General features: G+C 37.9%; 1 protein-coding gene across 1 annotated transcript in view; it reads left to right on the top strand.

Moving 5' to 3' along the window:
• The first annotated feature begins 7,617 nt into the window (after positions 1-7,617).
• Positions 7,618-25,997, top strand: part of lgr6 (leucine-rich repeat containing G protein-coupled receptor 6) — an 87,433-nt gene continuing 69,053 nt past the window's right edge. The window contains exon 1 of the mRNA XM_083521110.1: positions 7,618-8,700. Coding sequence (XP_083377236.1) covers positions 8,525-8,700 — 176 coding nt within the window. The 5' untranslated portion in view covers positions 7,618-8,524. The remainder of the gene's footprint in view (positions 8,701-25,997) is intronic.

The raw sequence follows: 25,997 nt of genomic DNA, 5'->3' as shown, positions 1-25,997 counted from the left end.
ATCTTTTACCCTGAGTGATGGTGTGACCAGTCGAACAGTGCTAAAAGATCTGAGGAAGCATGGTGCAGTGCAAGTAGTGATAATAGCTTTATTTTAATCATATTAATAAGAAACTCAGCATAGAAGTCGGTGCAAATGGTGATGAGACAGTGAGATCATTTTATCAACTCGGACATTTGAATCTCAACATTCAAAATTAAACTTTCTTTTCGGCTTCTCCCGTTAGGGGTCGCCACAGCGGATCCTCCGCACGTTTGATTTGGCACATGTTTTACGCTGGATGCCCTTCCTAACGCAACCCTCCCCAATTTATCCGGGCTTGGGACCGGCACTAAGAGTGGCTGGGGATGGTTCTCAACATTCAAAATTATTTAATTTAATCTAATTGTTTATGAATGAACAGTCATTAGTGCCAGTCCCAGGATGCAGTGGTGAAAAGAATATGAAAATCATTCAGTTTAATAAATAAATCATTTCATATTATTTATAATTTGTCCTCAGCTGTATTATTATTTTTGCCTTCTTTGGAATACAGTAATCCCCCGCTTTACCGCGGTTCGAATCTCGTGCCCCCGTTTATCATGGAATTGCATTTGCCACATAACTAATTTGTTTTGCTTATTTTCCCAGTTTCTCGCGGATAAGCACGATAGACCAAAACACTTCTAAGGAATGTTTTTTTTTCTAGAGTTTTATGTTAAAATAAAGAAATGTATTAATAAAAATATAATTATTAATTATAAAATGAAGTAAAATGTTAATACAGTACAGTACTGTATACATAAAATAGCATTATTAAGGTAGCTTCTGTTTATCGAGGATTTTCCTTTATCGGAGGCGGTTTTGAAACATAACCACCGCCATAAACAGGAGATTACTTTGTAATTAAACGTGCATTTGGCTATCGAAAACAGAACATTTGAATTCGATTCAGCCTAAATTAACAAAATAACTTTTGTAAAAAAAAAAGTTTAACTTTTTTACATTTAAAAAGTTAAAATTCAAAGGTCTGAGCTGGTAAAATGATCCACTGAGATCAACCTCTATGTTACACAGTTTTCTCTTTAATATGATCAAAATAATCACAGCTAATTAACAAAGTAAGCAAAAAGAAGACCTTATGTTTCAAATCATTGAAACAGCATTGCAACTAAGCTAGCGATGTTGTTGTGTGCCCTCAGCACATGACTCAACCTTGATTTTCTGACAGAGAGAATATAAATATAGCACCAATTGACATATTAGTACCACAATCACTTATCATACTGTATACAATATCATAGCATAAACATATTCAGTGTGCTCCATGGTTTTCCTTTGAGACTGAGTAAGGGTCTTATTAGCTTTGACAAGCCCTGTAGCTCCTTGAATTTAGCCTTGTAGGTTCCTCATGTTGATATTTTAGCAAACATGTGAGGCGGATTGTGTTACAAAAGTGAAAATGATCTTAATCATCAAAGTTTATTCAGTTCGCTGCAGTTCTTTCATTGGATTTCCTTCTTTCACTAAACTTCCTGCTCGAGAGAGCGTGAATAGCCCAAGGTGAATGCAGGCAGGTGAGCCACTTCTCTTTTGTGTCTTAAAAGACTCCCAGCGCTTCGAGGGAGCTTGAAGTGTTTGCCTTGTTTATATGTGTGTGTGTATGTGTGTGTGTCTACAGGTTTCTACGTCACCTTCCCCAGCAGGTGGCTGAAGGTATGAACTGTTTGCAGAGCTGTGTTTGTTGACAGCAGACTTTAACTTTCGAGACGCATTGTTCGCAAATCCTCGCTTTTCTGAGCGACGCCGCTTTTTCCTTTTTCCTCGCTTCGCTTTTTTTCAGGCTTCATCTTCAATCGCAAAGCCATGACCTAACACTTGGAAATGTTTACTATGTAGTAATCTCGAAGAACACAATTTTGAACATGTGGGTTCGATCACGAGAAGATTGTTAAATTTTAAACACAAATTGTTTTCACGTTAAAAATGTGTGTGATGTAGAGAATAGTGGCAGACTGCGCTAAGTGCTACCTGATGTTCGGATGCTAGGTTAAGCCTGGTTTTTATGCCGTGCAGTTCAGTCTTTTAGGATTATGACTTGTTTACTGCGTAAGACGTGATCCCAAATAAAAGTTTGGCTCAATTCTATAAAAGCCGATATCATTGGTTCTTTAAATCAGAAGATTCCTGATCGATAGGAAGATAGACCTCTAATTGATAGATTTTGTTCAGATCTTTGTCATGGCTATGATAAATACATCCCATTATGTGTTCCCAGACCACTAAGCTCAACACACAGCTTACCATTTTTTTTTTTTTTTACAGAGTACATTTTTTGTCTCTGTATGCCAAAGTAAAAACGACTAGAAATACTAGAAAACCATTTACTAATGCTAGCTAGCTTGAATTGAAGTGCTGTCACTGAGCTATGCTAGCGAAACATTACATTAATAGCTAGCTAGCTCTACCTACTATTAATATTATTATCATTACTTGGTTGCATACAGAATAAAGAACATTATAGCATAGATTTTATAGCCATGTCCCAGACTGAATTTGATTGACAAATATGTAAGTGCTAATCCACAGCTAGATTAGCATTATATAATTTCAATGCACAGCATGGGGGTGAATAATGGCCCAGTGTGTATTATAATGGTGTAATGCCTTAAATCTATTATACCATGTCTATCATTGATGTTTACACTGCAAAACTGACCAAAGGATAAAAAATAACTTTATTTTATATACACATTTGAAATCTGGTGGCTCATACATAGAGATCAATTAGTTTCATATAGTTACATTTATCTAAATACATTTTAATAACCAGTTCAATTCAAGTGTAACACAGAGAGGGCAATAGGATACAAATAACATAAGTATCTCCACGTTTGTACTCATAATGAGAGTGTTAACTCCTGTTGCTGTTTTTCATTATATTTCTCATTCGAACATTTTTTTTAAGCCCTGACCCAGATATTAAAATCAACATATTTCATGAAAATATCCTGTATTTATCTTCTTAAGATCATAAGGAAATGTTTATATATACTGTATATATTTGTTACTTTAATCAATTCAAAATATTTTATCAATTTATCAACACTTGCTCACTCACACAATTCAGGGATTTTGTAGAATCAGAGCCAGGTGTGTGAATAACCAATTCTAATAATCAATTTCATATGTAGGTTAAAACCCAGTCATTACATGAAACAGAAACAGCTGTGTAGGAGCTTCAGTGGATGAGGAACAGCCAACTCTGCTATAAATGAGGTGGTGGAAGAAGCTTTCATGTCATGGTCATACACTATGGTGAGACTGAGCATAGCACCAAGACACAAGGTAGCTATGCTGTACTGCATCAGCAAGGTCTCTCGCAGACAAACATTTCAAAGACACAGTGGTCGGCCAAGGAAACTAAGTTCAGCAAATGAAAGATGCGTCCTTTTCTTTAATATCTTCCTGCAGTGCCATCAGCAAAGAAACCAGTGGGATCAGGTACATCCATTTACTCTCTGGAGATGTCTGGCCAGTAGTGGTCCTGTGGAAGATTTGCAGTCAAAAAGCCATTGCTCCAACATGAAAACAAGGAAAAGCGACTTAATAATGCATGAAAACATTGGAACTGGGTTGCAGAAAAATGGCAGCAGGTGCTATGCGGAGATATTTGGCTGTAGCAAAAAAAATTATTGTTTGCCAATGGGGTAGAGAGCAGTATAATAATGGACACAGGCTACAGTGAAGCATGGTGGAGTTAGAGATTTGGTTAAACCAAATTTATTCTTTCTATAAAAACGACCACAAACATACAGCCAAAGTCATTAAGAAATATTTTCAACCTAGAAAAAAAAGGAGTCCTGGAATTCATGGTTTTGGTCCCCCTAGAGCTCTGATCTCAACATCATGGAGACTGTCTGTGGTTACATGAAAAGACAGAAGTTTTAAGGCAGCCTGCATCCACAGAAGATCTTTGGTTAGTTCTTCAAGAAGTTTGAAACAACCTATCTGCCAAGGTTTAAAAAAAAAAAAACGTGTGTAAGTGTACCTGGAAGAATTTATGGTGTTTTGGTCACACAAAATATTGATTTGATTCGGGTTTCGCTTCTGTTCATTTACTTTCCTTTTTTTGTTAAGTAATAAAGATAAACTAATAACAAATCTAATTTTTTTTTTGTTTATACACAAATGTATAAAACGTTTGCACAGTATGGTATATATTTCAATATTATTTTATTGTTAGATCTTTTATTTTATAGTTTATATTTATTTTATTATTTTTTATAGCCAAATATTTATAGTGTAATTATCTTATTGCTATAAATTGTATTGTATTGGTAATATTTATTTGATTATTATTAATTTGTCAGTTATTTAGTTTATTATGCCTCTGTTGATTTACTTGGGAGAAAATAATTCTATTAAAATATCTTCATCCACATCAAAACGTTTACACTTCAGACACACGTACAATTACAGAGATGAAATTACACTGCTCTTAACACTGTAATTTAATAGAGAGAAAGTGTGTGTGTGTGTGTGTGTGTGTGTGTGTGTGTGTGTGTGTGGGTGTTATACGGCCTTCCTCAGGCTATGCATTTACGAGGCAGAAAGAGTGTTTGATGTCATGATGAGACTGCAGGTGCTGGCTGGGAATTGTGTGTGTGTGTGTGTGTGTGTGTGTGTGTGTATGTGTGTGTATGTGTGTGTGTGTGTGTGTGTGTGTGTGTGTGTGTGTGTGTGTGTGTGTGTGTGTGTGTGAAAGAGAGAGTGTGTTGGTGCAATGAAGTGAGTGAGTTCAAAATAACAAAATCTAAGCACAAAACATGTTAGGTTGTGGAATGCTAATTACAATTCAAGTCCTTAGTTTGAGAATAAAATAAATGAGATAGATCTCCACTCTGTGTGTGTGTGTGTGTGTGTGTGTGTGTGTGTGTGTGTGTGTGTGTGTTTGTGTATACACTCAAGAGTTCTTTAGAATTATTATTATTTTTTTTTAAAACCAGTTTTCTACAAAACTGTGTTTTGATTCGAGGATTTGACCACTCTGTGCTGTAAAGAAAATGAGTAAACACATTCTGACCAATCAGAATGAAGAATGCAATATAATACACAACTTATGTAATAATTGAAATATTGTCTATATAGTGTGTTATTGTGTGTTGTAGTGGGTTATATTGTATTGGTTATTGTGTTATAGCACATTGAAGTGTGCTGTGTAGTACGTTATAACGTGTTGTAGTGGGTTATAGTGTGTTGTAGTGGGTTTTAATGTGTTCTAAACTGTTATACTGGGTTGTATTGGGTTATAGTGTGTTGTGTAGTGGGTTATAGTTGGTCGTGTAGTGTGTCATTGGTGATAATGATTTTTTTCATTGTTTGTTGTGTTGTAATAAGTGATTGTGGGTTACAGTGTTTTGTCTAGTGTGTTATAGCATGTCGCAGTGGGTTATAGTGTGTTGTAGTGTGTTATAGTGTGTTGTGTGGTGGGTTTATAGCATGTTGTAGTCCAGGGCTTGTCTAAAGAGGGTGCAGGGGAAGGCACTGGTTCCCATGCTGTGCCCTCCATAACAGCGTAGACTGAAGAAAGTATAACATCTGTTGCGGGAGCAATTCAGGTGTCATATGCTAATCGGCAGCATAGCGCCGCTTGAAGTAGAACACAAACCTACTCACTGTCTGGTTCATTGCCAAATATTTCCTGCATATTTAAGACGCCATTGGATTAGAGTGCTGTCAATTTCATGGCTCAAGCAGGAAAAGCGCGATTTCACAGGCTGCAGAACACTTTGTTCAAGTGTTAAAGTTTAATTATAGAAAATAAACATTTCACCTATGAAGGGCTTTTACTAAAGTAAGCTAGTTAAGACTCCAAACCTCTACACTACAACCGCAACTGTGCCCCGTACATCATCTGGAGCTGTTCAGAATCAATATTTGTCTAATAACATGACAAAAACATTAAAATTACTCAACATAGATGCAGACTCATAATTTGCACAGCTCCACAGAGGCTGTAAGACAGTGGTACCGCTCGTATTCACTGATCTGGAAGTGGAGAACAAACCCTTTCTGAGACAAGCTAGCTAGCTTCAGGGTCTTCCTGTTGGTTCAAAGATGAAATGCTCACTTTCCTCGCTAAAATTGGGGTTTTAATATTGTTAGCATTCTGACACTTGGAATTTTAAGATGTAGAAAAGTAAATACCAGTTTGTATTAAATAACATATGTGTGGTAGTAATGCAATGTTGTAGTGGGTTATAGTGTGTTGTGTTGTGTAGTGTGTTATAGAATGTTGTAGTGGGGTATAATGTGTTGTAGTCAGAGGCTGGAAGTAACGAAGTACAAATACTTTGTTACTGTACTTAAGTAGATTTTTCAGGTATCAGTACTTTACTATTTATTTTTCAGACAACTTTTTACTTTCACTTATTAAATATTTACACTGCTTACATTACTTTCTACTGCTAACATTTCCAAACCAGGTTCGTTATTTTAGTTTTAATCTATTTGGTAAAGATTTTTTTGTTCTCATTGAGCGCAATTTTCAGACCATCAGCCAATTTCCTGTCATTGCACAGCTTTTTCAATCTACCACTAGTTTATCGTTTCACACCACAGACATAGGCTAGTTTGCGAAGCTCACAATGAGCAGGACAGAAGGCAACATAAAGTCTGGGGGTAACGTGGATGAGACAGAGGGAGTCAGCAATGAAAACATGATTAAGAACAGAGACATTCCTGATCACCTGAACATACTTTTATTCACGACGTCCGTTCTTTACTCGGATATAAAATAAATAAATAAACTCTACCGAAAAATTATTTTGAATCAGAAAAACATTTGTCTTAAATCTCAAATCTCAAATGATGCTCACAATTAACCCTCTGGGGGTCGACAAACGTACCAGCGCATTTTGTGGGAGTTTTTCCTCATAATGCTGAAACAAACTGAAATTACTGAAATTCTTTTTTGATTTTACAGATAAGAGCAATACATCTTTCGAATCTGTAAAGTGTCTACTTTTATTTGCATAAGAAAAACAAAAACTTTTGTAAAATAAAGAAAACATTTACGGTGCGTCTCTGTCATCTCTCTTCACAAACACAACCTGAATCTCAGTAAATATTTGCCTCACAGACAAAATAAATATATGAATAGAAAACTCGAAAAATATATTTTAAATAAACCTATTCACATCAAAAACAAATATTCTGTCATTATGTAATCCGTATGAAAGTTAGAAGTGATACAGTTTCTCTGGTTTCACCTCATTAACCGTCCGTGTGGAAACATAACAAAAGTTCTGTTTTGGTGTCCTGATAATTTTGCGTAAATTAGAACAACCATTATTACTTTAAAACATTTACAATAATATTTTGTCTTCTTACTCTATTTAATTTGGTTTCACTAATAATAAACATACATTTTGAAAAATTTATTTATGGTACATTTAGAACAGATAATAATGTGCGATTAAGTTGCGAATAAATATTTTAATTGATTATCAGCCCTAATTTGAATATGATGTGAGGTCCAGTTACCAGAGTGACAGTTTTACCAGTCTTTTAAAACATGAGTATCTGTACTTCTACTTGAGTGGAGGATGTGTGTACTTTTGCCACCTCTAGTTGTAATGTGTTATAGTGTGTTGTGTAGTGTTATAACACATCACATTGTAGTGGGTTACGGTGTGTTGTTTAGTGTAAAATAACACATTTTAGTGTGTTATAGTGTGTTGTGTAGTCTTTTATAGCATGTTGTAGTGGATTACAGTATTTAGTGGGTTATAGTGTGTTGCATAGTGTGTTATAGTATTTTGTAGTGTGTCATTGTGTGTTATCGATTTTTGCATTGGTAGTTATGCTGTAATAAGTAAAAGTGTGTTACATTAGGTTGTGCACCGTGTTGTTCTGGGTTGTAGAGAGTGGAGGCAACTTCTCTCCCTTCTTCATCTGCCTGAAAAAGAGAAAGAGAGAGAGAGAAAGAGAGAGAGAGAGAGAGAGAGAGAGACCTGCGCTCCCTAGCAGGGGGGTGTGTGAAGGGCGGCTCCACCCATCCTCAAAGCTCCAGCCAATCAGATGACACATACACACTTCCACTACAATAGGTGAATGTCTTCTAAATGGGATGGGAGGGAGAGAGAGAGAAAAAGAGAGAGGGAGAGAGAGAGAGGCCTGCACACCCTTCTCACTCGTTCACTCGGGATTTGGATTGACAGAATAAATGTGCAGAGACTCAGAGGGGAGGCTCAGAGTTGTTCAGTTACGGCATCTGAACACACACATACACACACATATACACACATACACATACACTCATTCACACACATACACTCATTCACAGCACATATTTACATACAGCCACACACACACACACACACACACACACACACACACACACACACACACACAGTTAGTTCTAAAACCTCAACAAGACAGATAGCTATACAGTCATATAGTATTTCAGATTCACAAACTCATCAACATATATTCACACACATACGCGCACACACACACACACACGCACACACACACACTCATGTTGCGGGAGCTGCTGTTGGTGTGTGTGGTGGGCAGCGTTGGTGCAGCTGTGGGCACGAGTGTGTGTCCCTCTGTGTGCTCATGTCAACAGGAAGGAGCTCTGCTGATCACCGACTGCTCCGAACTTGGACTATCATCCGTCCCTGAGGATCTAAACCCCCTTACTTCTTACCTGTAAGTACACACACACACACACACACACACACACACACGCTTCTATCTATCTATCTATCTATCTATCTATCTATCTATCTATCTATCTATCTATCTATCTATCTATCTATCTATCTATCTATCTATCTATCTATCTATCTATCTATCTTCCCTACATCCCTTCATTCATACTTTACACTCACACAGACACACACACACATACACACACTACACCTGCTCCTTTCGAGTCTCATGTTCTCTCTTTCTCTCTTCTCCATCTCTCACTCCTCTACTCTCTTTCTGTTTCGTTCACTCTCTAAGTCTCTCCCAGCATCCCTCCTCTAGCCTTATTCACTGAACCCCCCACTCTATCTCTCATCCTTCATTTCTCTCCCCCTCTCTTTCTCCTTCTCCATTCCACCTCAATCCTTTTCTCCATCTTGTTCGACATCCACTCTCAATCCTTGTTCTCTATTTCCCTTTCTTTTTTTCCCCTTTCTCCCAATCACTACTCAACTGTTATGTAATCCCTTCATGAGCCTGTCTGATTTTCTTTCTGTCCACTGTCTTTTACTGGCATTTCCAGTACCTCTCTTTCAGTATCTCCATCACTCATCATCTTTGTCCTCACCATCTCTCGGTTTTTCTTTCTGTCTCAAGATCTGCACATTTTTGGTCAACATTTCAAAGGCTTTCAGTCTTTAATTTTTTGTTTTTCTGTGAATTCCTTTCTTTTAGTCTCGATCACTTCTATCTTTCGAAGAATCTGATGCTCCTTTTTCCTTTCTTTCAATCCTTCCTGCAAAATACATCTCAACTTTTTTTCCCCAGTCTATCGCTTTTTCTGTCATCCCACCAATCTCTCGCTCTCTTTCTTACCATCTCAAGCTGATTAATTCAACGAATCCCTATCAAACTTGAACACTCCTCCTTTCAGTCAATCTTAACTCTTTTATTACTTCTCTCTCTCTCTCTCTCTCTCTCTCTCTCTCTCTCTCTCTCTCTCTCTCTCCCTCTCTCTCCCCCCGTGTTGCAACCACGTGCTGTGTGTTGCTGTCATGTTGTAATGCCAAACAGACCTGGATTGCACTAAAGTGTGTAATAAGATTGTTATTAAAGAGTTGTTATGAAGCCTCATGTGCAGATGTGACAGTTGTGAACCGCACGCCATGTTTCATGATCTGGGAACTCACTAGATCGCTTTATGCATAGCGAAAGGAACAGAAAACAGCTGGAGCAGATCGGAGATAATCCGGTCCGCGAAGTGCTGCAGTAAGTGCGTTACGGACAGGACAGACATTCTCCATGCCTATGCATTTCATCCTACAACGCATGTGTACGTGCGTGTTTGTGCGCGAGGCCGCTATCCGATGGGAATGTGTGCGTAGAGTATTGCGGATTGAGTTTCTCCACGTCAGCTGGACATTAGCCCACGCTAAGCGCTAAGCCGCGCCAGATGGCCGGTGATAGTGAAACGATGACGCAGGACGAGTGAAATGTTCCATCATAAAAAAAATAAAATAAAAATAATCTTTCGGCTCACGTGAAAGGATAAACAAAAGGGTGAGCCGGGGTGTAAACATTTCATACCGTCGTTTACTTTCAAAATAGCAAGCCATTTTCACGAGCCAGTCATGTGACCAGCGGCACTGTGGATCAGATTGATTTGAATAGATTTCATTCAAACTTCTCATAATCAACACAATATTAAATGGAATCTTGGAAATGTGCTGATGATCAATTCTGCAATATACCGTGCTATAGCATCAAACTATACTTAAAGAAGAAGAGTTTGTGTTTCAGGGAAATTCTGTCCCAACGAGAACACACAATATGAATTGTTTGTCTTCAAAGATTATTTTTGCCATATTTTGGAAAACATCCTGGAAAATTTGTGGTCAGATTTAAAAAAAAGAAAATGTGTGAGAAATAACAAGTCGCTTCAGGTATAACATGTAGTCAGTTATTAAAGATGCAGCTTGAAATAGTTCAAGTGTATTTTGAAAGGTGCCTTTTGTTATTTTGAAAGGTGTTTTAAAGGTGCAGTTTTATGTGCAAACAATTGATTGAAAGAGGCAGCTTGTAATATTTGAATGTGTTTAAAGGGGCAGTCTGTAATTGTTTAATGTGTTTATTGGGACAGATTATAATATTTTAATGTGTTTATATGTGTAGTTATTGATGTTGAGGGTTTATTTAAAGGGGCAGTTTGTAATATTTTAATGTATTTAAAGGTGAAGTTTGCAATATCATAATGAGTTTAAAGGTGCAGGTTGTAATATTTTAATGTGTTTAAAGGGGCAGTATATATTTTTTTCAGTGTGTTTAAAGGTGGAGTTTGTAATATTTTATTGAGTTTAAAGGTGGAGTTTATAATATTTTATTGAGTTTAAAGGTGGAGTTTGTAATATTTTAATGAGTTTAAAGGTGGAGTTTGTAATATTTTAATGAGTTTAAAGGTGAAGTTTGTAATATTTAAATGTGTTTAAAGGGGCAGTTTATATTTTTTTTCAGTGTGTTTAAAGGTGCATTTGTAATATTTTATTGAGTTTAAAGGTGGAGTTTGTAATATTTTATTGTGTTTAAAGGTGCATTTGTAATATTTTAATGAGTTTAAAGGTGCAGTTTGTAATATTTTAATGTGCTTGTAGGTGCAGTTTGTAATATTAAAAGGTTATTTAAAGTAGTGGTTCAGATTAGATTAGATTAGATTCAACTTTATTGTCATTGTTCAGGGTACATGTACAGAGCCAAAGAAATGTAGTTTATAATATTTTTGTGTGTTTAAAGGTGTAGATTGTAACATTTTAATAAGTTTAAAGATGCAGTTATATCAGTTAATAATATTGAAGGATTATTTTAAGGACTAATTTGTAATATCAAAATGTGTTTAAAGGTGCAGTTAGTAATATTAATATTTGTTTAAAGCTGGAGTTTTAATGTTGAAGGGTTATTTAAAGGCACAGTTTGTAATATTGAAATGTAACTTCAACTTTAGACTTTCAGCCAACAAAGACTTTATTCGGTAACAACCTTTGTTATTTTAAAAGTTTGAATTTTTAAACACTGTCACAGTAACACTAAATGGAGAATGGTATAATTAAGTCATGTCTATTATGGTGGGCGTGGTCTCTAATGGGGAGGTGTTAGCTTAGTGGTTATCGCATTGGATTTTGGATCTGGACTTTGAATCTAAAGGTCTAGCCACACCAAACTGCCACTTCTGAACCTCTATGCAAAGCCCTTAACCACATAGCTTCTCAGATGTATGAATGGCATGGATAAGGGCGTCTGCCAAATGCCATAAATATAATGTAAATGTCTTATGGAATGACTTCACCCCCATGGAGAAGGCATGAAAATGACCTTTGCACTCAGTACATCTCGACACAGTTAACGTTATTGGAGCAATTTTGGAAGTCTTTTAGCATTTCAAGTCTTTTAGCATCACAACACCAGCTGAGGGAAAAGGCAGTGATCGTCAGTCCAGTATGTTTGGAGACTTGTAGATTAAATGCTAAGGCACATAAAGCTGTTCTAGTGGCTTAATATCTAAAACTCTTTTTTTTTATCTGTAACTTGGACGAGGGCTTATTGTAACCATATCTCTCTTCATAGCTAAGCTTAAAGGAACTGAAAGGATGTCATTCAGCAAGCTTGTATTGAAGACTGTTCTAGACAGAGCTTCACAAGATTCCAACTGTTCGTCCTTGGCTGCTGATTAAGTTACAGTCTGGTGTTGATATTGCTGAGCGATTACAGGATCTCATTGACGGGAACAGCAGTCTTTACTGTCTACAAATGTAAACATTGTGATTTGCCACCGAGAGGCAGCAGGAGATCTGAGGGGAAAAAATGGCCTTGAACTCTTGTTGGAGGAAAAATACTCAGGGCCTCTAGCAGAAAAACATACCAAGCTGTGTTATTCACACTCAATGGAAGCTCTATGCAGCTTTTCCCACTCAACATGATGAATTTCTGAGCTTTAAAGTGTCTTTATATTTAGGCTGCAAATTGGCCATTGAGCACCAACATAGAACTGGGACACCAGGGGATACCAATTCTGCCTGTGATGTTTTTGGTTTAGTCATAAAAGTGGCAAAAACAAAGCTGTAAGTTGCACTATCAAGTCTAGAGACCACAGGATAATACTTGTGTTTTTTAATGTTGATCCATTTGAAGAGCTGAATTAAAAAATATATTTTTGCTTGGTTAAAAGATATAACATATGTTATATGGACAATGGGCTTTGGATGTGATTTAATTTTCATTTAAACTAGAAGTCCCAAAAATGTTCCAGCCTGACAGTGCCCCTGTGCACAAAGCCAGCTCCATGAAGATATGCTTTACATGGTCTGGAGTGGGCTCCATTAGTACCTGACTTTACTAACACCCTTGTAGATTAAACTTTTCTCCATATAGTGTTATGCTGGGCTCACACTGTGCAATTTTTATAGTCCTTTGCGATTGTCTCTTGTCAGACTGTACAAACATGAATCCCATGTCACACTGTACTATATCAGTTACCGTACAGTAACAGACTGTACGACGTGCACACAAGAAAAAGACTTGAAGTTTTACGTCATCAATCTGTGACACATTCAGACCTGCGTTCTCTCGCTAACGGTAGCTAGCAAAAAATAAAAACAATTTGTAGCGTTTATTTTGTTCATGACATGCCCTGATAATAAAAACATCATACAAACACCAATTTTTTTCCATAACTCAATACGTTTCTCTTTTTGCTGCTTTGCCCATCTGACTCGTTTCAAAGTTTTCCTGAGGTGTTTTGATTTTGTTACGCTAATTGCTTCATCTGGTTCTGCGCTCCTATTGGTTCTTGGTTTGACGGTTGTTGTAGGAGAATCACACTGCAGAAAAGAGTCAGAAATCTTCTGAAACTGGGAGAATTTCATTGGAGGAAAAAAATCTGTAATTTTTTGTTGCTATCGGTGAACATGTCAAACCAGCTATCACAGAATACAGATTTTAGCTTAGGATTATAGAAATCATTTAGGATTTTTCCAAATTTGTCTCAGGCGACCAAATCGTGTCTACATGAAATCAAATGACGAAACTCTTATACATTTCTTTGTATAAGATGTACATAACTGTATTCAAGGAAAAAAGAGTACATAGAGTTTGTATGTTATTAAGAATAATAACATACAAACTCTATGTACTCTTTTTTCCTTGAATACAGTTATGTACATCGTAGCCACGATATCCCCATACAGTTTGCAGAAAAACAGATCTTGGTGGCTGTGGAGTATTAGACTGATTTTGAGTAAATTTGGCAACCCTATCATCACCCATTCTGTCTGCTGCTTCTCCTCTTGAGAATTGGAGCAGCAGGATTCCTGCCCCAATGAGACCAAAGGCAGCCCTAAACAGACAATGTGTGGGGGTATGTGTGAATATTTTACTGCGACAGTACAGTACATCTAGTAGTAAATGATTCCATCGGTAATATTCCCTACCCCAGCCTAAAACCTGATCTTATATGTACCCATCTGGAGAGACACACACCTGGCCCTAATGGACCTCTGTTTCTAGACCACTACATGCTCTAATACCTCTCAGAGCTAAATACACGAATAAGCATCCTGCCCCATGTAAATCAATGGGATATAGTATATACAGTGGGTACGGAAAGTATTCAGACCCCCTTAAATTTTTCACTCTTTGTTATATTGCAGCCATTTGCTTAAATCATTTAAGTTCATTCTTCTTCCTCATGAATGTACACACAGCTCCCCATATTGACAGAAAAACACAGAATTGTTGACATTGTTGCAGATTTATTAAAAAAGAAAAACTGAAATATCACATGGTCCTAAGTATTCAGACCCTTTGCTGTGACACTCATATATTTAACTCAGGTGCTTTCCATTTCTTCTGATCATCCTTGAGATGGTTCTACACCTTCATTTGAGTCCAGCTGTGTTTGATTATACTGATTGGACTTGATTAGGAAAGCCACACACCTGTCTATATAAGACCTTCCAGATCACAATTCATGTCAGAGCAAATGAGAATCATGAGGTCAAAGGAACTGCCTGAAGAGCTCAGACACAGAATTGTGGCAAGGCACAGATCTGGCCAAGGTTACAAAAAGATTTCTGCTGCACTTAAGGTTCCTAAGAGCACAGTGGCCTCGATAATCCTCAAATGGAAGACGTTTGGGACGACCAGAACCCTTCCTAGAGCTGGCCGTCCGGCCAAACTGAGCTATCGGGGGAGAAGAGCCTTGGTGAGAGAGGTAAAGAAGAACCCAAAGATCACTGTGGCTGAGCTCCAGAGATGCAGTCAGGAGATGGGAGAAAGTTGTAAAAAGTCAACCATCACTGCAGCCCTCCACCAGTCGGGGCTTTATGGCAGAGTGGCCCGACGGAAGCCTCTCCTCAGTGTAAGACACATGAAAGCCTGCATGGAGTTTGCTAAAAAACACCTGAAGGACTCCAAGATGGTGAGAAATAAGATTCTCTGGTCTGATGAGACCAAAATAGAATTTTTTGGCCTTAATTCTAAGCGGTATGTGTGGAGAAAACCAGGCACTGCTCATCACCTGTCCAATACAGTCCCAACAGTGAAGCATGGTGGTGGCAGCATCATGCTGTGGGGGTGTTTTTCAGCTGCAGGGACAGGACGACTGGTTGCAATCGAGGGAAAGATGAATGCGGCCAAGTACAGGGATATCCTTTACAAAAACCTTCTCCAGAGTGCTCTGGACCTCAGACTGGGCCGAAGGTTTACCTTCCAACAAGACAATGACCCTAAGCACACAGCTAAAATAATGAAGGAGTGGCTTCACAACGTGACTGTTCTTGAATGGCCCAGCCAGAGCCCTGACTTAAACCCAATTGAGCATCTCTGGAGAGACCTAAAAATGGCTGTCCACCAACGTTTACCATCCAACCTGACAGAACTGGAGAGGATCTGCAAGGAGGAATGGCAGAGGATCCCCAAATCCAGGTGTGAAAGACTTGTTGCATCTTTCCCAAAAAGACTCCTGGCTGTATTAGATCAAAAGGGGGCTTCTACTAAATACTGAGCAAAGGGTCTGAATACTTAGGACCATGTGATATTTCCGTTTTTCTTTTTTATTAAATCTGCAACAATGTCAACAATTCTGTGTTTTTCTGTCAGTATGGGGTGCTATGTGTACATTCATGAGGAAGAAGAATGAACCTAAATGATTTTAGCAAATGGCTGCAATATAACAAAGAGTGAAAAATGTAAGGGGGTCTGAATACTTTCCGTACCCACTGTATATATATATATATATATATATATATATATATATATATATATATATATATATATATATATATATATATATATATATATATATATATATGTGTGTGTGTGTGCCCCAATAATTTGGCACCACCCTTAACCCTAAATCCCTACACCTTAATCGCTTAGAGCCGAGTTACACAGCAAGTGTTCACAGTCGGAGTTCGGTTTGAAATGGAAATACCGTACATTTTCCGACCTTCTGACGGTAAATGAGGGTAAATATTGACTCCACTTTGATGTGTGTGTGTGTGTGTGTGTGTGTGTGTGTGTGTGTGTGTGTGTATGGGTGTGTGAGGACTTTCTTAGACTGTCTAAATGTTTTGGTGAAATCCTACCTTACCGGTAAAGCTTTTTCACATCACTTTAGATGTTGTGCCAGGACACAGGATTACACACACACACACACACACACACACACACACTCAGGGTATAAGACAGAGAAAGACGGTACTGTTCACAGGTTTACAGTGGAAATGCTATTTCCTTTTACTTCTGAATCAGCACACACTCCCTTTTTGGACAGCTTTTCCTTTAGAGAAACCTGTAGAGAGACAATCATTCATTTCAGAACTTTTGGAATATTTATGAAAATTCATTCACATGTAAACTTGTGAGGATCACAGAAAAGAATGAGGGTTAATGACACAGACAATCTCAATCCTTTAGAGTTAAAGGTTAAGGCCTTGTGTTTGTGGTTTTCACCCACGGTTTTAGAGGTGGAATGATTTGTGGGACATTTTAGGATTAAGTTCAGGGGTTTAGTTTGAGTTTAGAACTAAGATTTATATTAGTGGTTTTCACAATGTCCCTTAATGTTTGTGGGCAAATGACTGTAATATTCCTATGTGCTTCCACATTTAGGCCCTGTTTGCTCTTCTGGGAAGATGATCCATTAGATTTTGGAGTTTGCTTGTGGAGATTTGAACTCTTTCAAGCCACAATTTTGTTTTTAAAGTCAGGTAGTGATGTAGGTGAGGTGAGGTGAGGTAAGGTGAGGTGAGGTGAGGTGAGGTGAGAAGGCCTGGGGTTCCATTAATCCCAAAGGTGTTCAATAAGGTTGAGATCAAAGCTGTATAGCAGGAGATCGTCCACCCCAACCCATATCTTCAAGGAGGTTTGAGTTTTCTGAAAAATTTCATGCTACCGATTCCAAAGACATCCTATACAATTGTGTGCCCCAACTTTGTGGTAACACTTCGAGGGAGAATCACATGTGGCTGGAAAAGTCAGGTGTCCCGATACATTCGGTCTAAAGGTGTTCGATGAAACGTGATACCAGGATTCATGAACTCATGATTTCAGCAGATGAGAAATAACACTCTGTTGAATGATAATTTTTCTATAACAGTATAACAAGTGTTTATTGTACAGTGGAACCTTGGTTTATGAGCATAATTCGTTCCGGAAACGCGCTCGCAGTTTTCCCATGCGAAATAATATCAATTCAGATAATACGTTTCAGAATTTAAATTGTTCATATAAAATGATTCCTATAAAAATAAAAGTGCAGTATACAGTCATACAGTATAATAATACATTTATAAATGATGTTCTATTACTCTATACTGTAACAATAATAATCTTAAATAAAACTAAATAAACATGTTTACTTTACCTTTGAGAAGTGTCAAGGCTGGTATGAGGGAGATGAGGAGGAAAGAGGAGGAGGAGAAGGGTTATTGCTTGGAAGGGTATGATGTCAGGAAGACTTTCACCCAAATCACTGGCTTCACTTAATTTATGCTTTTTAAGTCATTTTATGAGTCACTTGAATCTCTTTCTTTTCTCTCAATATTTACAAATCTTCTCAGCACCTTTCATTTCAGGGTTCTTCTTCATGGGAGACATTGCTTCACCATTCAACTAATCACTACACTTATTAATATACTTCAAGGCTCTTCTCAGTTCTGGCACCGAGCTGGTGGAATGAACTTACCCTAGATGTCTGATAGAGTCCCTGACTATCTTTAAGCGATGGTTGAAGACCTACTTCTTCCTGAAACACTTAAATTAGCTCTTACCAAGTTTGCTTTGTAAAAATCAACAGTTGTAGTCTTAAGTTTGTCTTAAGTTTGTAATCTTGTGTACCAGTGTAGATTTATTCATTGCTAGAGACTCAAAGCACTTTTGTACGTGGCTTTGGACACAGGTGTCTACTACATGCCACAAATGTATGTCGCGTGATTGCTTTCCGTCGAAAACGTATTCGATGCTCGTATATCGGATTTTCGCTCGCAATCCAATGCAAATTTGAACAAACATTTTTTGCCCGTATTACAAAACATTTGCAAACTGAGGTTCTACTGTATACAAATATGTATATATTATACTGTAGTAATTATTATAATTTTTTATTATTACTTTTTTTTTTTAGGCATTCCTATTTCTAACATTTATTTATTGATGTCCAAAATTTTTGTAGTAATACCAACAAATCACTATATTGAATCACTTCCCAGTAGTGCCCTCGGACCTTTGGATTCGAGTGTGTGTTAAACCCTAAGTGCTGTGAAATGAATTCCCAAACAAATAGCAACACGCATTACTGCATATTTGCAGCTCTCTTGATGTCATTTTATTAACCACACACTGCGTGTACAGAGGGGAACGCACATGTTCACCCGCGGAGACGCCGATTCGACTTCAGCCTCAAACAAACACGGCTGTAATTGTTCATTTCCTCCTGTTCCCGTACCGACCAGTAAAATGAGAGCAATTATTGCCTTGTGAAGTCAGCCCAAAAATAGTCGGAGTCCATGAAGGGCAAATAAACAGCGAGACCTACCGCAGACAAGCGCATCATCATCTCTGGGCCATCTTTAAATAAATCCAGAGAGCTGAAGCTCGGCAGCGGGAAAAAAAGCATCGGCGGGTTAAGAGCTTCAGTGGTCACAATTCCACTGGACGTTCTGGTGGTTCGAGTCATAATCCATTTGAGCAAAAGGGAAATCATTTAATTAGCAAAGCTGCATGTCTTTCCGCATCGAAATATCGAATGAAGTGTTAAGCATACACTATTATAAATTTAGGTGGATATGTGGCATAGTTTATCAAAATGCTCAGAAGTTGCTTTTATTTTAAAAAAATTTCAGTGATTTAGAGTGACAGGAAGCAGAGCTAGCATCAGTATTTACTCAGTGTTTATTTGGAACCATATTAGAGCTAATTTAAACAGAAAAAACAATTACTATTGTGTACCATGTGACCCGTTTAAGATTAACACGACTCCGATCGCTTAGAATGAATAAAGACACATCCAAGGACATTGTTTAACAGCTGAGCCATTAGATATAGAGCATCTGCAGCGAGTTTGAGTCGGCGTAAAACCCCATTTAACGCTCGAGCTGCGCTCCGTGTATAAACCAATAACTTCAGCCGTCAACTTTCATCCAAACAACTGTAACACAGTGCAAACAGATCCCTTGTGTGCTATCAAGGATACGGTAAATACATCAAGCCCTAGCGCCTTTGATAGAGCTCTGGGAAGTTCGGATTATGCTGAATGACACATGGTCAGTGTTGTTCAGCTGATTTCAGACTTCACCATATGGCATCAGGACTACTATGTCTCGTCACTTACTGGGGCTCAAAAAATAACGCGGCATGAAATATCACTTCACAGTAGTCATTTCTCTTCAGGAAGGTCTCTATCCTGATCTGGACCATAGTAGATGGTTGATAAGAAGCCTATCCAGGGAAGATGAGCATGAGGCGGGAACAGATCCTTCATACACTCGTACACACCTTGAAGCAATTTAGCACAAATAGTATAAACACTTATTAGTATGGGTTTTTTAGGTCGGGTGAAATCTAAAGAACAGGAAGAACATTGGGAAAACATTTGAAACTTCACAGAGACGTTCATCTTAACAAATGTATAGTAACATACTTTAATGCTCCAGGATTATCATTAAATAATAATCAGCTACATTATATAAGTTCAGCTTTTTTTTATTTGTATTTTAAGTCCTTGGGCAAAAATTTAAAAACATGCTAATATAGTTAATTTTACACCATGAAATACAGAAACAGCAACATTATTTAGCTTGTTCGCAAACATAGACAGACAGATACCCAGACAGACATACATGTAGATAGATAGATAGATAGATAGATAGATAGATAGATAGATAGATAGATAGATAGATAGATAGATAGATAGATAGATAGATAGATAGACGTTCAAATGATACCATTTAAGGAAAAAACCTCACAGAATGTGAATTGGTTTTAATGGATGTAATGGGAATTGTATCGGTTTTGATGTAAATTCCCTCATTTGGGAATGCCTCTTTGTGGTGACATTTTAAATCCAGTGGACAATATTAAAGGCAATAAGAGGATAATAGAACATCTTCATCAAAGTTGCATGTTGGTATCTACTGGACACCAATAAACTTTCTTTCTGCTTCTCCCATTAGGGGTCGCCACAGCGGATCATCTGTATTCATGATCCACATGTTTGATTTGGCACATGTTTTTACGCTGGATGCCCTTCCTAACGCAACCCTCCCTATTTATCCAGGCTTAGGACCGGCACTAAGACTGGCTGGGGTTGGCTCCCTGAACGGGGATCCTAACCACTATACCACCAGGGAACCCATCTACTGGACACCAATAGAGATCATTAAACATTCAAATACCAAAAGGTTTTTACAATGGTGTCTTTGATATATTGATAATGATTATACACAAACACACTTAGTAATGGAAAAGATTTGTTAATGGTTAACCGCTTGTGGTTTGTAATGAAGTGCAATGTTGTTGTAGTGGAAACCATAGTGGAATTTTTCTGTGAATTTGTTTCAGCAGGGAATTGACCAAATGTTAGCTAGTTGGTGAACACCTGGCTAGGTCTAGCTAATCTTATCGAAGTTTAAGTACAGATAGATCATCATCATCATCTTGATCTGTGCATTGCTAATGTGAAATGTACAGCAGGCAAAAGAGGGATGTAGCGAGCAGAGGAAGGGTATAGGAAGTGAGGAGAGTCGTATTTGATCATATTCCATGAGCAGCAAGAACAGACTGCTTTCCTGGGCTGGAGGCAGGATCCTTTATGTTTTTAATGAGGAAAAATTCTGCATGTTCTTACTCGCTATCCTGTTCACAAACATCAAAGTCTTTTGGTGAAAATGCACCAGAGTTATGTATGTGGATCGCTTACGGCATCTCAAGAATAGATCGCCAGAAACTCCTGTTTAAATATCATTAATATTCAATAAAGGAAAAAGAAACTTGAAGAATCAGGGAGAATTTATATTGTATTTTTAAGTTCAGGTGTGACCGGAAGTTATTCAGATAAAACAATTTAATGAAAAAACTTATAATTTGTTTACATTTTCTGAAATATAAAAGATTTAGGGAAAAAAAAATCTGGACATACACCGCGCCCTTGGCGACATGCCAGAATTTATTACAACACTCATCTCTGTAGGCAACACTTTAAACCAGATACTGTACTAAATAGTGCTTTGAAAAAAAACCTGCCTTTTGATAGTTTTGTGAGTGTGGATCAGTCAATTATGGATCAAGTTTTATTTTTTTACCCACAGTAATCTGTACATGTATCATGTGAACAGATGTAGTGATTAGTGGTTGGTCATTTAAAAAGAATAATGAGCAGTAATTGGTCATTAGGAACAATGGTGCTCAGTAATTGGTCATTAGGAACAATGGTGCTCAGTGATTGGTCATTGGGAACAATGGTGCTCAGAGATTAGTCATAAGGACTAATAGTGCTAAGTGATTGGTCATTAATAACAATGGTGCTAAATGATTAGTCATTAGTAACAATGGTGCTCTGTGATTGGACATTGGGAAAAAATGGTGCGCAGCGATTGTTCGAATGCTAACAATGGTGCTCAGTTACTGGTCATTGGGAACAATGGTGCTTAGCAACTATTCCTCAGAAAACAATAGTGATCAGTGATTGGTCATTGTGGACAATTGTGCTCAGGGATTGGTCATTAATAACAATGTGCTAAGTGGTTCGTCATTGGGAGCAATGGTGTTTAGCTCAGTATTTATGACACCTGACTTAAAAATTCCAAGTGTAAAATATAGTCAGCTTCAGAATGATTGGAACCCACAACCTTTCTCATGAATGCTAACCTACAAGTCAGTTTATGAACATAATACAAATAATAGTTTTAAAAATACCATTTAGCAAAGATTTAAGAGCGTGGATCACATACCTTTTGATACCAAGGAATGTAAAGGAGGTGAAGAAAAAAACCCCTAGAGATTCCAGTTTCAAAATTATACTGTCGATGTGAACTTTTTGACCAGCGACATCAGTGTGTTATGCTGCACACAAGCAAAATCCCTCAAATCCAATGTGATATACGGCAGGGGATCAGAAATGCTTTAGGGCTGTTTTAAAGATGGTGGTCCTAGTCGATTTGAGAAGATTGATGGTATCACAAGTTCTGCTAGGATTTTCTGGCTAAAACCTTGTTGGAAGGTTAAGGTCTGTCTTAGAGACTAATATTTAATCAAGATAGAGACTAAAAACATGCATTCAGAATTTGAAAATATTCTGCATGGAGAAATCAGCATTCTCTCTATGTAATAGCTTTTAAAGCTAATATAAAGGTTAGCAGTGCTAATAATTATAAAACATGTGCTCATACAAAAATTCTAAAATATTAAAAGTTAAGCTTATGGTGATTATATCATCCAATGACTGTGCTTGTGGATTATAAAGCTCCTTATACTTTTTAAAGTGTGTTAAGATGTCTATATATATATATATATACAGCTTCATGCAAAGTGCATTTTGTGCACCTCCAGGCATTTAAAGTTTCTTGTGTGTGTTTATGTGTATTCACTTTTCAACAGCCATAGACTAAAGTGTACATTTATCACTGCTGAACAGAGTCAGATAAAACGTCTACAGTGATTTATCGGCAGTTCCAGAAGCAAAGTGTGTAAAACATTTACAATACGGCACAAAAATAAAAAACACATGTCAGATGTGTGTGTTACTCTGCGTGTGTTACTTGTGTGACTCTGTCAGGAAGCATTGAGTGTGTGTGAGTGTGCGTGTGTGTGTGTGTGTGTGTGTGTAAGAGAAAAAGAGAAAGAAAGAGAGAGAGAGAGAGAGAGAGAGAGAGAGAGAGAGAGAGAGACATAAAAAGAGAGACTCTGTCAGGAAGCAATGTGTGTGTGTGTGTGTGTGTGTGTGTGTGTGTGTGTGTGTGTGTGTGTGTGTGTGTGTGTGTGCACATGTGTATGTGTGTGTGTGTGGTAAAACTTACAATGTGCATTTACACAGCATAGACCGAAATCCATCACTGTCTATGTGAGACTGAACACTAGCTGAGGAAGGGCACAGGTGCAGTGTCACATTTAAGAATAAGGCCAGCTGGAGGCTATAAAACCTGGTTTTGTGTGTGTGTGTGTGTGTGTGTGTGTGTGTGTGTGCGTGCGTGCGTGCGTGCGTGCGTGCGTGTGTGTGTGTAGGGTGTAAGAAACACCTGGCTGTCCATCTAAGAAAGATTGCTAAGCTAAATACTAATATGTACCTTTACTTTTAAAATGCTATTGATAGCATACAGAAGCATCAATTCAACAAAATGATTTAACTTTTTTAACAGCCATATTTCCACTCTTTAATATTCCAGATTGAACCAAATGACTACCATTAAAAAAAAGTGTGTGAAACTGGGAGGGAAACTTCTAGCAAGTTCCTGACTAAAACTGCAGTCCAGCTAACTGATTAGCTGATTAAATTATTAGCATCCGTTATTTTTTTGGTGCAGTTTCCACTTAATTTTAAGTTCCGTAAATAAAAGTGATAATAAAATGGCAACATTGAGCAGAATAGGCTACAGACAAAGCAAAGGACAATAGACGAAACTATAGCGTGGAATGAGATGTATTATTACATAATGTTGAAAACTGACTAATCTGAGGCTTATTTATGTGTCACACTCATGTACATTCCTGCTTCCTTTCCTCTCTGGAGTCCCTGTTTCTCTGTTTCTGTCACTATGACCACAAACTGCTGTCGTTAATTGCAATTGAGGCAGTTCAGCGGTGATGGCTAACCAGTCTGGCCTGTGGAGGAAACCGTGACAAGCAAATTAAGAGTTTTGGGGTAATTCAGACTGCCTGTAATGTGTGTATTTGGAGACCACCCACACACTGCCGACCACGGGGCGAGAGACCATAAACAGGAGCTGCTGGAGCTGCTGAGCCTCTGTAAGCCTCCACCTTCCTCCTTAGAATGCTCTTCCTTCATTCTTAACTTCTATTCTGATTTTGAGTTGGATGTCCAACTTAAGCCAGACAGTCTTTTTAAGGCTTTTAATTTGAATAATAACAATAAAAAAATGCATATAAAATATAATATATATACTAATATATACTTTTTCACCCATATGTGGACTATTACCACACAAGTTAGAGGCACACGATTGTGTACAATGTCTGTGGATGCAATTGCATTAAATTCTCCCTTCAAAAAGGAGACCCAAACCTTTTCCAGCATGACTATGCCCCTGCACACAAAACCAGCTCCTAGCAGCTCCAGTGGAAGATCTTGAGTGACCTGCTACAGAGCTCTGACCTTAACCCTATTGATAACATTTTGGATGTATTGGAATGCTGACTGCACCCCAGGCCTCCTCACCCTACATCACTACCTGACTTTGCCAATACCCTTGTAGCTGATGAACACAGATCTCAACAAGCACACTCCAAAATCTAGTGAAACATCTTCCTAGAAGAGTGGAGGGAATTATAAAAGCAAACGGAAACTAAATGTGTAATATGGTGCTCCGAACGCACCTATTATTTTTGAATGGGTTGAAGTGGAAGATCTTGAGTGACCTGCTATAGAGCTCAACCCTCCTGAACACCTTTGCAATGAATTGAAACACTGACTGCAGTCCAAGTCTCCTTACCGTACCTACATCACTACCCAACTTTACTAGCATCCTTGTGGCTGAATGAGCACAAATTTCCACAAGCACACTCCAAAATCTAGAAAAACACATTCCCAGAAGAGTGGAGGTTATTATAACAGCAAATGCAGACTAAAAGTGGAATGGGGTGCTCAAAAACCACATATAAATCTTATGCTTTGGTGTCCACAAACCTTATTTTTTCAAAAGTAGTGTTATGATTGCACCCAAATTGTTTGATTTTCCACAAATCTGGCATGTATTAGCGGAAAAGATTATGAAGTTGTTAGCAGCCTGATGGAATACACAAACATACTGTATTGAAATGCTAATTTCCGGTTTTTTGTTCTGCTACAGACGTCTGAATGAACGCACATTCCTATTTTTCAGTACACACTCACTCAGACCAAATCTCATATATAAAGCGAAATATTAGACACACCTAGTATTCTACAAACAGACTATGTAGACCTTACTGGAAGCCCAGCTACAGAACATACAATATAAGGAGACACGACAGCATACAATAGCAGCTACATACACGTAACAGCAAGTCCAATAACACAATAAAATACGATACGTTAAATCCTGCACATTATGTAAACAAGACGTAGGAGAAATATATCTGCAGGTGCCAGGTGGTTCTACAAGCAACGACAGGCTAGGTGACAGAATGTCTTCCAAGCAAATGTATTGGCAATGTAAAGCCCTATTTAAGGTGGATTAGTTTGACCTGGGCAGCTGCAATAATTACAGACAAGATTCTGTTCAAATCAGAACTAATGAAAAACCCAGTAACAGTTGACAGCCTCTTTTTTTTACAGCCTTAGAACATGAGGTATATTCTGGTCAAACGAAGCACGGCTTGACATGGGCTCTTTATTCCCAACAAAGCCCTTCTGTAGGCCCCTTTATTTTTGTAAAGGCCTAATTAGAAGGAGAAGGAAAATAAAACACCTTCAAAGTACCTCTCATAAAGCAGTTCTACTCAGGCCCTTGTCGAGTCTTGTTGGTTGATGCGGCATTTGGAAAGTTGGGGGCTTTCACCATTTCACTGGTCGAATGTTCTTTTGTCATGAATTAAGCTTGTTATAATTGTATATT

This window comes from Silurus aristotelis (genome assembly GCF_946808225.1).
Source record: "Silurus aristotelis genome assembly, chromosome: 19".
Lineage (NCBI taxonomy): Eukaryota > Metazoa > Chordata > Actinopteri > Siluriformes > Siluridae > Silurus > Silurus aristotelis.
Note: the sequence above shows the minus strand (reverse complement) of the source record. Positions and strands in the feature narration are given on the sequence as shown.